The sequence below is a fragment of the Cervus canadensis genome, chromosome 4 (genome assembly GCF_019320065.1).
Source record: "Cervus canadensis isolate Bull #8, Minnesota chromosome 4, ASM1932006v1, whole genome shotgun sequence".
Lineage (NCBI taxonomy): Eukaryota > Metazoa > Chordata > Mammalia > Artiodactyla > Cervidae > Cervus > Cervus canadensis.
In genome coordinates, this window is record NC_057389.1 from 27,759,836 (window position 1) to 27,773,198 (window position 13,363).

Here is a 13,363-nt window from a genome sequence, read left to right on the forward strand (position 1 = left end):
TGAAAAAAATTCTGAAAAGAAATAGAACTGCTTGAGGAGAAGGACCTGAGGAGGGTGGTCTCCACAACCTTAGAGGAGCTCTTCAGAACTTTTTTCTGCCAGTGATGAATTTTCAGATCTTTATCAATCAGAGAAAAAACATTTTAAATTAAAAAAAAAGAAACTACACACTGCTCCCAAGCTGACAGACTACTATCACCTCAGGATCTGTTCACAAAGGACAACTAATATTTCTAGATGAGTACATCATCCACATGACACATTATTCCTTTTTTTTCTTTTTTAACCCCAGAAATGACATGGCTTGAGAAATGACTTGCTAGGAAATCTGTGTTTACATTAGGGAATGTGGGGAGGAAAAATCCCTTGCAGAAGTTGAAAAGATGTTAAGTGGTAAATACCAAAATGCCCAGCAAGCATGTAAGCAGGCTCTCATACCAGCATGAATATGTGCAGCTCAGCGTTTTAAAATTTACTTTTAGCTTTTCCAGCAGTTTAAATTAACCCCTTCTCTACTTCTGCTCCCTGCCTGAGAGTGCAGCCCTTAACCTAGAGACTAACGGGGCTGGCAGGGTCCTCTGTGATTCGCCAGCAGATAATCCCCTCATGCTAACCGCTCTCCACAAGTGGGCTGCCTCTCCAGGTGCCTCCTAGACTCCTTGCTAGCCAGTCTCTTGGGTGAGCCCTGGACAGTGTTAGGAAGTTAAGTCCAGCTTGAAGGAGCTGTGCACAGAACTGGAGAAGGCCTACTGGGAGACCAAACAATACAAATAAATGCGGCTCAAAAGTTACATCCAGAGCAGAACTTCTTCAGGAGCAGGTACCTCAGAATCACCTAGAGGGGTGGTTCCAGAGGGTGGCCAGTGCCTGTAGTTGAGAAAGATCCTCAAATGACTCTAAAGTACGTCCTTCACTGACAGACACTAATCTAGATGCTCTAAAGAGGTGATTATGTTTTTCTCTTAGTTTAAGACCTTAGCAAGTTAAAATGAAAAACGAAACAGCAACCCCAAACCAAACATTCCATGGTTCATCTTAACACCTTACTATTAAACTTATTGACAGACTAGGTGAATGACAATCAATTATAAGAAAGGTCACCATTTAATGAATATTTGCTTAATACTTGACCATACTTTCTCACACACTAAGGCTCTCATGTGCTTCTCACAGCGACCTTGTGAGGTATCTTGTTATTCTCAAATCAAAGATGAAGAGAACGAGCTTTAGAGACAGGAGAGAAGAACCTGGAAGTTCCCTGATGAAGTCATGTTTTCTATTACCGAACTAGAGCCTTTTTTGCTATTTATAGTAATTTGTGTCTTTGCAGTGTTTCTTCTAAACATAGAGCATATCAGTTGCTGCAGACATTTACTTCCAAGGGGAAAAAAATCCACGTCAGAATCTCGGTGAGCTGAAATCTCACACCATATTGGCCCCATTAAAACCAGGGCCGGCCGCATAAACTCTCAGTGTTCTTCTAAGCTTTTTTGCTCAATAGAAGAATCTGAAGAACAAGAACAAAAGCCAAGAAAATGAAAGAAGGTTAACTGAGCAGTAAAGACTTGTTTCAAGAATATCAATTCTAAAATAAAACTGTGTGGTTGGGTGAGTGTTACTATAGGAAAGTCAAGAGCTTCCTAAATGAGTGGACGCTGGTTGGCTGGAAAACTAAACAAACAAGTCAGTGTCCAGTCTCTTAGAGATGAAAGCAGACTTAATAAATGCTGGGGCCAGCAGGGGCGACATATCCAAATGCAAAAGAGACCCCAGGATCTTTGCAACAGGAAACACGGAGCGCAGGCTTCTCTTTTTACCTTGTCCACTGACATTGCCTTCATCGTGAGAGGCTGCTGTGGCATAGCTCAGAGGGAGATTCAGCCCGACAGCTGGCCCTACCATGCTCAGCCACGATGTGATGTAGTTGACATTCCTGGGAAGTAAGCGAAACACAGAAAACTCTGTTTCCATCGTGGTTGTTTGAGTGGTAGAAAATCACTTACCAGCAATCAGAGAAACGAGGCTTTCTTCAAAGATGTGTGCTGGTCACTTGGAATCTCAGCATTTCCAAATGCCAATTCGTTGCTTGACAGGGACTTGGGGACCAAAGAGGCTGAGGAGCCCCCACTAAAGCAGCTTAAGGGAGAGAGGGTCAAGGCACTGATGCTCTTGACTTTCCTCAATGATTCCAGTTTGACCCAGCTGACAGCATTAGCTAAGGTAGCAGAGTGCAGTGCTGAGGAGTGTGGCTCAGAGGCAAGAGTGCCTGGGTTCACACCCCAGGTTCCACCACTCAACAAGATATGTGACCTTGACTGAGTTATTTAGGCCCTCTGTGCGTTAGCCTCCTCCTCTGTAAACCAGGTAAAATAATAGTACTTAGCTCACAGGGGTGTTATAGAAATCCAGTGCATTAATATATCTGAAATACTTAGAACAATGCCTAGAACACAGTAAAAAAATTCAATCAATGTTAGCCATTATTATTACTATAAAGAATATTTCTTTTACAGTTTAGCTTTTAGAATCGCATAAAAAGATTTATACTTTTAAAATAAGACTGAAGCCAATGTATCTTGATGGTATTTCTTACCTATTGATTTTTTGAGAATTCTTTAACACAGGAGTCATGAATTCACTCGTCTTGCAGGGATGAAGTACAAAAAAGGGTTGTCCAAGTATCGGATGCTCCTGTTAAGAATCAGAGTCAGCCCAGGATTGCTGGCGTGAATTACTTTGAAAAAGTTAAAATCCATACTCAGCTCTACTCCTTTAAAATAAAAGTTTGTTTTAAATTTCAAATTATTAAATTAAGATATAGATTGATTCTTATTTTAAAGTATAATTCATAATGCAAACATGAGAAAAAGGTTGGTGAGAAGAAATTATTTACTGATAGAGGATGGCACTCAATACAAACTGCAGATACATTTTATCTTGTTGTTTAGCTGGTGTTTCCTTTGGCCTATAATTATTCTTCAGCTTTAACTCAAGGATGTCCATGAAGTTCAGGAGTCTGACCATTTGAACAATGCATTTCATTCACCTGTTTGTCAATGGATCAGCTCAGTTTAGTCATGAGCAGTCATGTCTGACTCTTTGCAACCCCATGGACTGCAGCAGTCCAGGCTTCCCTGTCCATCACCAACTCCCAGAGTTTACTCACACTCATGTCCATTGAGTTGGTGATGCCATCCAACCATCTCATCCTCTGTCGTCCCCTTCTCCTCCCACCTTCAATCTTTCCCAGCATCAGGGTCTTTTCCAATGAGTCAGTTCTTTGCATCAGGTGGCCAAAGTACTGGAGTTTCAGCTTCAGCAACAGTCAGTGGTAAGGGAACCAAAATTATTTGGATATTTTCTTTCTTTTTCTAAATGAGTATTTTGATTGCACTGAGTCTTCATTGCTGCACGCAGGCTTTCTCTAGTTGCGGCAGGTGGGGGCTACTCTTCATCTCCGTGTGCCGGCTTGTTATTGCAGGCTTCTCTTGTTGTGGAACACAGTCTTAAGAACTCGCAGGCTTCAGTAGTTGTGGCACACAGGCTTAGTTGCCCCACAACATGTGGAATCTTCCTATACTAGAGATCAAACCCATGTCCCCTGAATTGGCAAGCATATTCTTAACCATGGGCCACCAGGGAAGTCCTCACGTATTTTCTTACATAAATGTTGTCAACATGTTAATTCTTTCATGCCTAACTGCATCCAGGCACATGACCAGTGAGTAGACAGGGTAGAAGCACTATTTAAACTGTAGGCTTCCCTGGTGGCTCAGATGGTAAAGAATCTGCCTGCAATGCAGGAGACCCACGATCAATCTCCAGGTTGGGAAGATCCCCTGGAGAAGGGAATGGCAACCCACTTCAGTATTCTTGCCTAGGAAACCCCATGGACAAAGGAGCCTAGTGGGCTACGATCCGTGGGGTGGCAAAGAGTCAGACACAACTGAGCAACTAACACTTTCATTTAAATTGTACTGCTCTTGTCTGTCTCTCTCTTTCCCTTAGTTTCTCTGCTTATCTATGTCTCTCCTTCTGTCTCTCCCAAGCTTATGGAGCTGTTTCTACAAGTTCCAAGTCCATAAGACAGAACTCCACTGCCTTTATAAGAGAATGATTGTATATAAGAGACAGGTCGGACTGCTGCCAGACTAGGGATGTAGACATCATTTGGTAAGCAATGGGGATCCCGAGATGGTTGCTATGTGGTGAGTGATCTATGCATAAATTCGACCAACTTGAAAACAGTTTTTGTTGATAAATTTATAGTTGCTTACATTGTGCATTAGCCATTATGCCAGAGACCACAAACTCCAATACTGTTATGATCTGAATGTTTGGTTCCCACAAATTCATATGTTGAAACCCTAATGTGCAATGGTAGGAGGAGGTAGGGCCTTTGGGAAGTGCTTAGGTCATGAAAGTGAGGGTCAAGAGCCCTCAAGATGAGATGAATGCCCTTATAAAAGAGGCTTCAGAGGGCTAGCATCCCCTTCTGCCATGTAAGCACACAGTGAGCAATCTGCAAGCTGGAAAAGGGCCTGATGATGGAGGGGTAGAGATCTCAACCTGGTCTGACTTCCAGCCTCAAGAATTGTTGTATATTAACTACCTGATATGTGATATTTTGCTATGGCAGCCCAAACAGACTAAGACAACTACCTATGTAGACCAGGCAGGGGACCGGAAGGGGAAAGGCCAGTTAAAGGCAGCAGCAGGTGACAAGGACCGCGTGGACCCGGAGAGTGTGCCCAGCCAAGCTTCTGCTTGCTACTCCGCTCCAGCCAGTTGTGCCAGGTGGAATGCAGGCTTGGCGTGCCAGGTCTTCCCACTTGTCAAAATAACCTAGACATCCAGATTTTTGTGTAAAACCTCCTAAATTTAAATGTTGGCACCATTTGTTAAAAATATGGTGCAGGCCAAATAAAACAAGCCCGTAGGCTGGATTTGGACCGAGGGCTGCCTGGCTTCTTCCCCTGGCTTCTCTTCTCAGCCAGGCCGAGGAGAAGCTGAACTCAGAGTTGTCCATGGGAAGAATCACATCTTGCTGCCTCCACTATCCAATCCCAAAACACTCATGTCTGTGCACAAGTGAACACACCTATCCACAATAAATAGGAGGAACAGCTCCACTTGTACGGGTGACCTTGGGTGTGAAAAGATGAGAGAGAGAGAGTGTGTGTGTGTGTGTGTGTGTGTGTGTGGCAGGGTTGAGTTATTCACTGCGAGTAGGCTGGAGTACAACTATGTCTCCCTAAAGGGACCACCTCCAGAGCTCTCTGCCCAGGGTCCTGATTCCCACACTGAGCTCAAGCCCCCACTCTCCTGCTCTCTTCTACCACTCATTCCTGTTTCTAACCTGACACTGTGACCACAGCCCAGATATGTTATGCTTGTCACCAACTTGATTCTGGCTCCCCTTACTGGCCTTAAACTAATATTTATTAATTCATCACATATCTAGTGATCATCTCTTACATACTTGCCAGGAATACTTCTGGATCTATCAATAGTTACAGAGATCACTCTAAGATAAACCAAGTCCCTGATCCCATAGAACTTACATTCCAGTGCAGGAGATAGCCAGTAGCCAGTAAACACATAGAACAAATAAGTATATAGGATAATCTAGATAATAATAAATGCTATGAATTTATTGGAGTGGGTACCTTTATTAAAACAAAGCAAGGTAATACAACTTTGGAGGGACTGTGGTAATAATTCAGATTTGGTGGAAGGGAAGGCCTTACTGAAGAGGTGATCTTTAAACAGAGATCAGGATGGCAAGAAAAATCCAACTGTGCAGAGAAACTGGACAAATGCAGAGACCATAAAGGGAAATGAGTATAGGAAATGTGCAGAGGAAATGCAGAAGAATTTTAGAATTATTCTGAACTAAAAATAATTGCTGTTTATAGAGCTGGGATTTAAAAGGCTAAATTTAGTCTAAATCCTTCTTGGATTACTTGTATAGTAACCAATTCAAGGAATGAAGAGCTGTAACCAAATCTGTGAAGACACGTTTTCCTTCTTTAACAGAATGAAGCCTAGCCCCCCAAGGATGGCGCTGCATGGAGCACTCACAAAGCAGACAGTCAGCTTGGCCAAGCACTCTCCACTCCTCCAGGATGCATTCCTTTCACTTGGCAGCCCTTGATTATCATGGCCACTCCATGGGGAAACTCTCCAACTTTAAACACTTGAGCCCAAGCTTCATGTAGCTGAGGCAGAATGGACTAGTCAATCAAGACTCTACTGAAAGCCTGGGAATACTGAAAGGGTGAAAAACACACAGAACAACAGGGCTCTAAAAGATCCAGAGTGTTACAGTACCAGGGCTCTCAGGCCCATTTGAGGGCTTCCCTGATAGCTCAGTTAGTAAAGAATCCGCCTGCAATGCAGGAGACCCCGGTTCGATTCCTGGGTCGGGAAGATCTGCTGGAGAAGGAATAGGCTACCCACTCCAGTATTCTTGGGCTTCCGTTGTGGCTCAGCTGGTAAAGAATCTGCCCACAATGTGGGAGACCTGGGTTTTATCCCCGGGTTGGGAAGATACCCTGGAGAAGGGAAAGGTACCCACTCCAGTAATCTGGCCTGGAGAATTCCATGGACTATATAGTCCACAGGGTTGCAAAGAGTCAGACATGACTGAGCAACTTTCACTTTCACAGGCCCATTTGAAGCATGAGGGACACTAGGAGAGATCTTGGCTGGGCTCTCCCTTTCTGGCCTGCATGGTGGATGGAAGCACTCACAATCTCTGTGAAAGAGTGTCCTCCAAAAATCTTAACCATTCATGGTTCAGTCTCCTTGAGGAGCTGGAAACTCTCATGAATCATGGCTTCATCACATAGACAAGACCTTGCCTCTTCCTTATAATAGGTCTGTGGCCTAACCTTTATAAAATCCCCAAAGAATAACCATATCAGTGTATAAGACATCTCCAAGAGATACAGACACAGTTAAAGTTCAGAGGGTCATTTTCTAAGCAGATGTTGGCCTGTGTCACATTGCAGCTCTGCTCATTAGATGCTGCTTAGTAAAGACCTGGACTTGAATCACATCTATTGCTCATTCCATATAGCAAGTAGATAAGAGCGGGCTTGGGATCTGCAGTTAAAAATTGAGCTAAGGCAAACCACTTAATCATTTCATATCTCTTGTTTTCTTATCTGATAACTGAAACTAATGACAGCATATACCTCATAGATCCTTCCATGAAAATAAAGCCAGAAAACCATTCAAAATAGTGCCTAACATAAAATAAGTACTTAGTTGGCTATTACTACTCAATTTATTGATATTTAAATAGATAAGAATAACAACACCTAGACATCCATAATATGACTCAAGTATGTTTTTATAATGCCCTACAACAAAGTCCAATTTCAATATCTAAAAATAAAAAGCTCCTATGTAGTTACGCAGCATAGTTAAAACATCACTGACTAGTGTCTAAATGTTTAGAAACATATGATAACTAATTATAACCAAGATAGGAAAAGTCTGAATTAGTAAAAAGTCTATGCATGTATAGCAATTAGAATTATCAATATATTGATGTGTTAGTTGCTCAGTTGTGTCCAACTCTTTGCGACCCCACGGACTGCAGCCTACCAGTCTCCTCTGTCCATGGAATTCTCCAGGCAAGAATACTGCAGTGGGTTGCCATTCCCTTCTCCAGGGGATCTTCCTGACCCAGGCATCGAACCCAGGTCTCCTACACTGCAGGCAGATTCTTTACAATCTGAGCCACCAGGGAAGCCCAATGGTATATACAGTCACTAGAATTATCAATATATTGATAGGACAAATTAATGGAAAATAATTTAAATGAATTTAAATTAAAATAATAGCTCAGGCACTTCAAAAACACTTCAGTAATCTACAACATTTTAATATTCATTTTTCCTCACATAAAAACAGTTACACTAGTATTTAAGGTTATATGCTGATAAAATACATGGTAATGCTTGTGCAAAACACCTTTTTAAATAATAGGGACTTTCCTGCTTTACTGCTTCCTGGTAGGTCAGATGGTAAAGAATCTGGCTGCAATGTAGGAGACCTGGGTTTGATCCCTGGGTGGAGAAGATCCCCCAGAGAAGAGAATGGCTACCCATCCCAGTATTATTGCCTGGAGAACTCCATGGACAGAGGAGTCTGGTGGGCTACAGTCTCTGGAGTAGCAAAGAGTTGGACATGACTAAGTGACTAACACTTTCACTTCATGCCTTAGAAGAGTTTTCAGAACAGCCTGGACAGTTTGTTAATGCAGGTTTAACCACCTAAGAAATTCTTTGTCTTTTACTATATTAAGAATTTGTATAATTAGACAAAATATATTTAAATGAATGACTGTTTTTAAAAATCAAATGTTTAAATTGTATTTTAAAACTAAAAATTATATTGTTTTGGTAAGATGCTTTGGTTTGAAAAAGCCAAGCAAGGAGCTGTTGATCTTGTCAGGAATTATAAAAAGGGGTATTTTGTAATCTCTTGAGAAAAGTTTTATTTATTAATAAATAACAATAGTAGTGGACTTCTAACTGTAGCAAGATGACATAGAGGTCAACAAATCTCCTTGAAAAACAGGTATAAAACAGAACAAAATTGTCAAAAAACAATCATTTCTGGGATGTGAAAATTAACCAAAGGCAAATAAGAATTTTGATAGCTGTTTAAATTCATGAAAAGCTGCTAGAATGTCAAGTTAGACACAGAGACAGTCTGCAACCTTCTTGCCTAGAAATACTCCCTTACCAACTCCACCCTCCACCTGGCTCCATCAACAGGGAGGTTTTGTGGGAGTGGAGCCAGCGACTGGAGAACCAATAGCAGAGTTGCCATCAGGGCTGACTTGCACATGTGCAGGGGAGATACAAGAAGGCCTGATAAAAAGTAAAAGCTGATGATAACTTGACCATTAACAAAATTTGGATGGGCTCCCAGCCCACATACACGGCCATGAATAAATGAAGGAAACCTTGTAGGCTTGAGGTATATAAGTACAACCTCTGTCTGATCACTAGCTAACCAACAAGGTAAGCAGACCGAGCTGGCGACCTCTTGGAAACCAGGCAAGAACATGAACGTTAAGAGTGAAAGACAAAATAGAGACGTCAATGGCCACATTTACAGAGTAGGCAAATTCGGCAGATAAAATCTATGAAAGCTACTAAAACAAACAAACAAAAATTATAGCAACAACAACAAAAAGGCAACCCTCAGAGAAAAATACTGGAATTCAGAATTCCTATTCTGTATTATCTAAAATGTCCTGCTGAGCTATCAGGGAAGCCCTCAAAGAAATTTATGAGATATCAAAGAATCAAAACAGATGCACTCTAAGGAGAAAAAGTCCTTTAATAATAACTGACTCTGAGTGGGCCTGATTATTGGATTTAATAAAAATTCAAAGCAGCTGTTAAAACATGTTTGAAGAACTAAAGAAAACCATGTTCAGAGTTAAAAGGAAAAAATTATGATAATGACTCTGCAAATAAGTAATCTCAATCAAGGAACACAAACTATAAAAATAACCAAATAAAATTTTGGAGTTGTAAAGTATAATACAGAAATAGAAAACTCACTAGATGGCTCAACAGTAGATATGAGATGGCAATAAAAAGAATTAATGAATTTGAAGATATATTAATAGAAATTATACAATTTGAAGGAAAAAATGAAGAAGAAAGAACAAATCCTCAGAGATCTGTGGGACAATACCAAGTACACCAACAAACCTTAAGCAGGAGTCTGAAAAGGAAAGAAGAAAGAGGCAAGGAAAATATTTGAAGAAACACTAGCTGAAAAGTTCTTAACTTTGATGAAAAACATTTAATCTACAGATACAAGCAGACCAACAAACCCTAAGTAGAAACACAGAAATCCACACCTAGACATATTACAGTTAAATGGCTGAAAGCCAAAGATAAGAGGAAATCTTAAAAGTAGCAAGAAAGTAATAATTCATCATTTAAAGAGAAATAAAAGTACAATAATGGCTGGTTTCTCATCAGTCCAGCTTCCCTGGTGGCTCAGAGGTTAAAGCATCTGCCTGCAATGTGGGAGATCCAGGTTTGATTCCTGGGTCAGGAAGATCCCCTGGAGAAGGAAATGGCCACCCACTCCAGTATTCTTGCCTGGAGAATCCCATGGATGGAGGAGCCTGGTAGGCTACAGTCCACAGGGTCGCAAAGAGTCGGACACGACTAAGTGACTTCACTTTCTTTCTTTCACTTTCTCATCAGTCCAGACAGCAGCAGAAAGACATATTCAACGTCTTAGGGGGAAAACCCTAGACCTGTCAATCAAGATATCCATATCCAGCAAAACTGTCCTTTAAAAAAATGAAGGTAATATAAATACATTCCAAAGGAACAGACTGAGAGAATCCCTTGCTAACTGGCTTGCCTTATGCTAAAGGAAGTTCTTCAGGCAATAATACCAGAGGGTGACTGAAATCCACAGGAAAAAATAAAAAGCATCATAAATGGTAAATATAAAAGGTGAGCTAAGTATTTTTTCTTCTCTTAGTTACTTTAATAGACAGGATTATATGAGCAAAAATTATAATACTGTAGTGTTGGGTTTATAACATACATAGATGTAGTATATGTGACAATAATAGCACAAAGGAAGGGAGGGAATAGAACTATATTGAATGAAGTCACTATTATTTTAGCCAAATTAAATCAGTATTAACTTATATTTCTAGTGTTAGAATGTTAGGTATTGTTTTTGAGAGCATTTAGAACCCAAAAGAAGGCTGAGCACCAAAGAATCGATGCTTTTGAACTATGGTGCAGTCATAAAGCACCACTCTTGAGAGTCCCTTGGACTGCAAGGAGATCAAACCATCAATCAAAAAGTAAATCAACTGTGAATATTCATTGGAAGGACTGGTGCTGAAGCTGAAGCTCCAATACTTTGGCCACCTGATTTGAAGAGGCAAATGACTGGAAAAGACCCTGATGCTGGAAAAGATTGAGAACAAGAGGAGAAGGGGGTGACAGAGGGTGAGATAGTTGGATGGCATCACTGACTCAATGGACATGAGTTTGAGCAAACTCAGGGAGACAGTGAAGGACAGGGAAACCTGGCGTGCTGCAGTTCATGGGGTCACAAAGAGTCAGACATGAGTTAGCGACTGAACAACAACAACAGAACCCAAAAGTTACTTTTTGTTAATAAATAAATCATTGAAGTATATTATTAATCATGACCACTCTTCTAGCAACATGTTAAAAGTACCATATTTAATTATGTGGTTAAACTATTTATAGTAAACACCCAATGCTTTCTCAAATCAGCTTCTCTTTTGGTAAATTAACCAAATCACTAATTACTTTTCAAATGCAGATGGAAAATTAATTTTTAAAATACTCAAAATAAATCCTTGTTTCTATACATAATACTACTGAATACAGGGCTTTGAGTTATTAAGAATATAATAACAGGTAAATAATGTAGAAAATATAGTTTCCTTGATGTGATTAGAATTTAAATATTCCTTCATTCGTTCACTTAGCAAACATTAAGTTTTCTTGTCTGATAATTTACATAGTGATTTAACCCTAACTAAAAGGCAAAAGATCTGTAATTTTTAAATGTAATTAATCTTCTGGATATCTTACTGCAGCAGAAGTGAAAGAATTTAAAGTTAGCCTTGTGACTTAAGCTAATACTATTTTTCAGTAACAGTCAATGAGCTGATCCTGCTAGCCAAGCAATTCTGTATTCAGACAAAGTAAGGTAGAGAATTTACTAATAATTTGAGGCATTTGATCAGTGTAGACAATCTGGATAATATTCTTCAAAAGCCATTTTTCTGCAATAGCGATTTTTTTAAGGCTTATGCTATCAGGAAAGATTATCTGCATTTTCTACTTTCTTCTTCAGACAGCCAGAATCAGAGATGAAAGCATCTTTAGTTGGTTTAGGAATTATGTGTTGGAGTTCAAGAAAATCTAAAATCCTACACCTTATTTGTTTAACATACCATTTTCAGAAATGGAAGAACATCAAAAACTGTCAGGATCTTTTTAGTGACATTTCTTAGATCAATTCAGAAGGTAAATTTGTGTGAAAGTGCTACCATCTGCTGTCAGTACTAATGAACTGATGCAAATCTGCACTGAGAAAAATGTCAGTGTGGAAATGCATGCAGCCAATGAACTGTGTTAGGCTTACAACTCAATAAACACTTCTACTGGAACAAAGTTCTGCTAAATGGTTTTCCATGAAAATAGAAATGATGGGTCAGATTTCTATCTCTGTAACTCCAGAGAAGTTATAGTGGCACATTCTCTTAGGAAATTTAATTTAGCAATGGTTAAATGTCTCATAAAATAAGTCTGACATGAATACTGTGAATTGGTTTCAGAACTATTAGATACAACTATCACAAGGAAATGATAATACTGTACCTTCATTCTTACATCTAATAAATATGATGAGTTACTTGGTTCATTTCTTAATTTTCTTGGCTCTCTAGGACATCACAAATATAATTTCACGTGCTAAGCTTTCATCTACTTTCATATTCCAGACTGATCAAATTTGCCTTCAACTCTGGATATGTTCCTTAGAAATAAAGAAGGGTATCTCCCCATTCCTTCCCCTGGAGGCTGGGAAAATGGCCATTGAGTGTTTACATTATCAGGTACTGTGTTAAGAGCTTTGCAGGGTCACCTTTCCCAGTAACTCTTTGAAAGTGAAAAGTGAAAGTGAATCCGCTCAGTCTTGTCTGACTTTTTGCGACCCCGTGGGTTACAGCCTACCAGGCTCCTCCATCCATGGGATTCTCCAGGCAAGAATTCTGGAGTGAGTTACCATTTCCTTCTCCAGGGGATCTTTTTTGAGACAGGCCTTAGTATTGCCACTGTGGAGAACTAGTTCCAAGAGATTATGCCTTACAGTCATCCAAGTGAGCATCCAAAGTGCATGGCCATACATAGCACCCTCTCATCCCACTGATCAGAGCTAGTGTCAAGGATTGCCCCTAGATTCAATCCTCTACAGTCCACCTCTTCAAATATCTATTTTTAAAATTTCAAATCAAATCCCTGTCATATGTGTCTTTTGCTGATCTTCTCTAAGTTTCTTCTTCAAAGAAACTGTTTTACTACTTTAATCATTTATTTTTATTATTGCCCTTCATATAATTTGTTTGGTTTTTCTTATTCACCTATATTACTTCTTTAGTATCTTTTGAAGATATTGATTCTTTCCATTCATTCAACCATCATAGTGAGCCCTGGGTCAAATGTTAGTAACACAGTGGTACATAAACAGATTACCCCTGATCTTCTAGAAGTTGCCGAAATATTCAAAATATTTTTTATTTCCAGATTGCTAT

At 39.9% G+C, this 13,363-nt stretch overlaps 1 protein-coding gene across 2 annotated transcripts in view; it reads right to left on the bottom strand.

The window, feature by feature from the left end:
• Window positions 1-285: 285 nt before the first annotated feature.
• ATG10 (autophagy related 10) overlaps window positions 286-13,363 on the bottom strand; it is a 249,392-nt gene continuing 236,314 nt past the window's right edge. For both annotated transcript variants that reach the window (XM_043464732.1, XM_043464731.1), the window contains 3 exons: window positions 2,594-2,691; window positions 1,818-1,933; window positions 286-1,507 (listed from right to left, as the gene is read on the bottom strand). In XM_043464732.1, coding sequence (XP_043320667.1) covers window positions 1,470-1,507; window positions 1,818-1,933; window positions 2,594-2,691 — 252 coding nt within the window. In that variant the 3' untranslated portion in view covers window positions 286-1,469. The remainder of the gene's footprint in view (window positions 1,508-1,817; window positions 1,934-2,593; window positions 2,692-13,363) is intronic.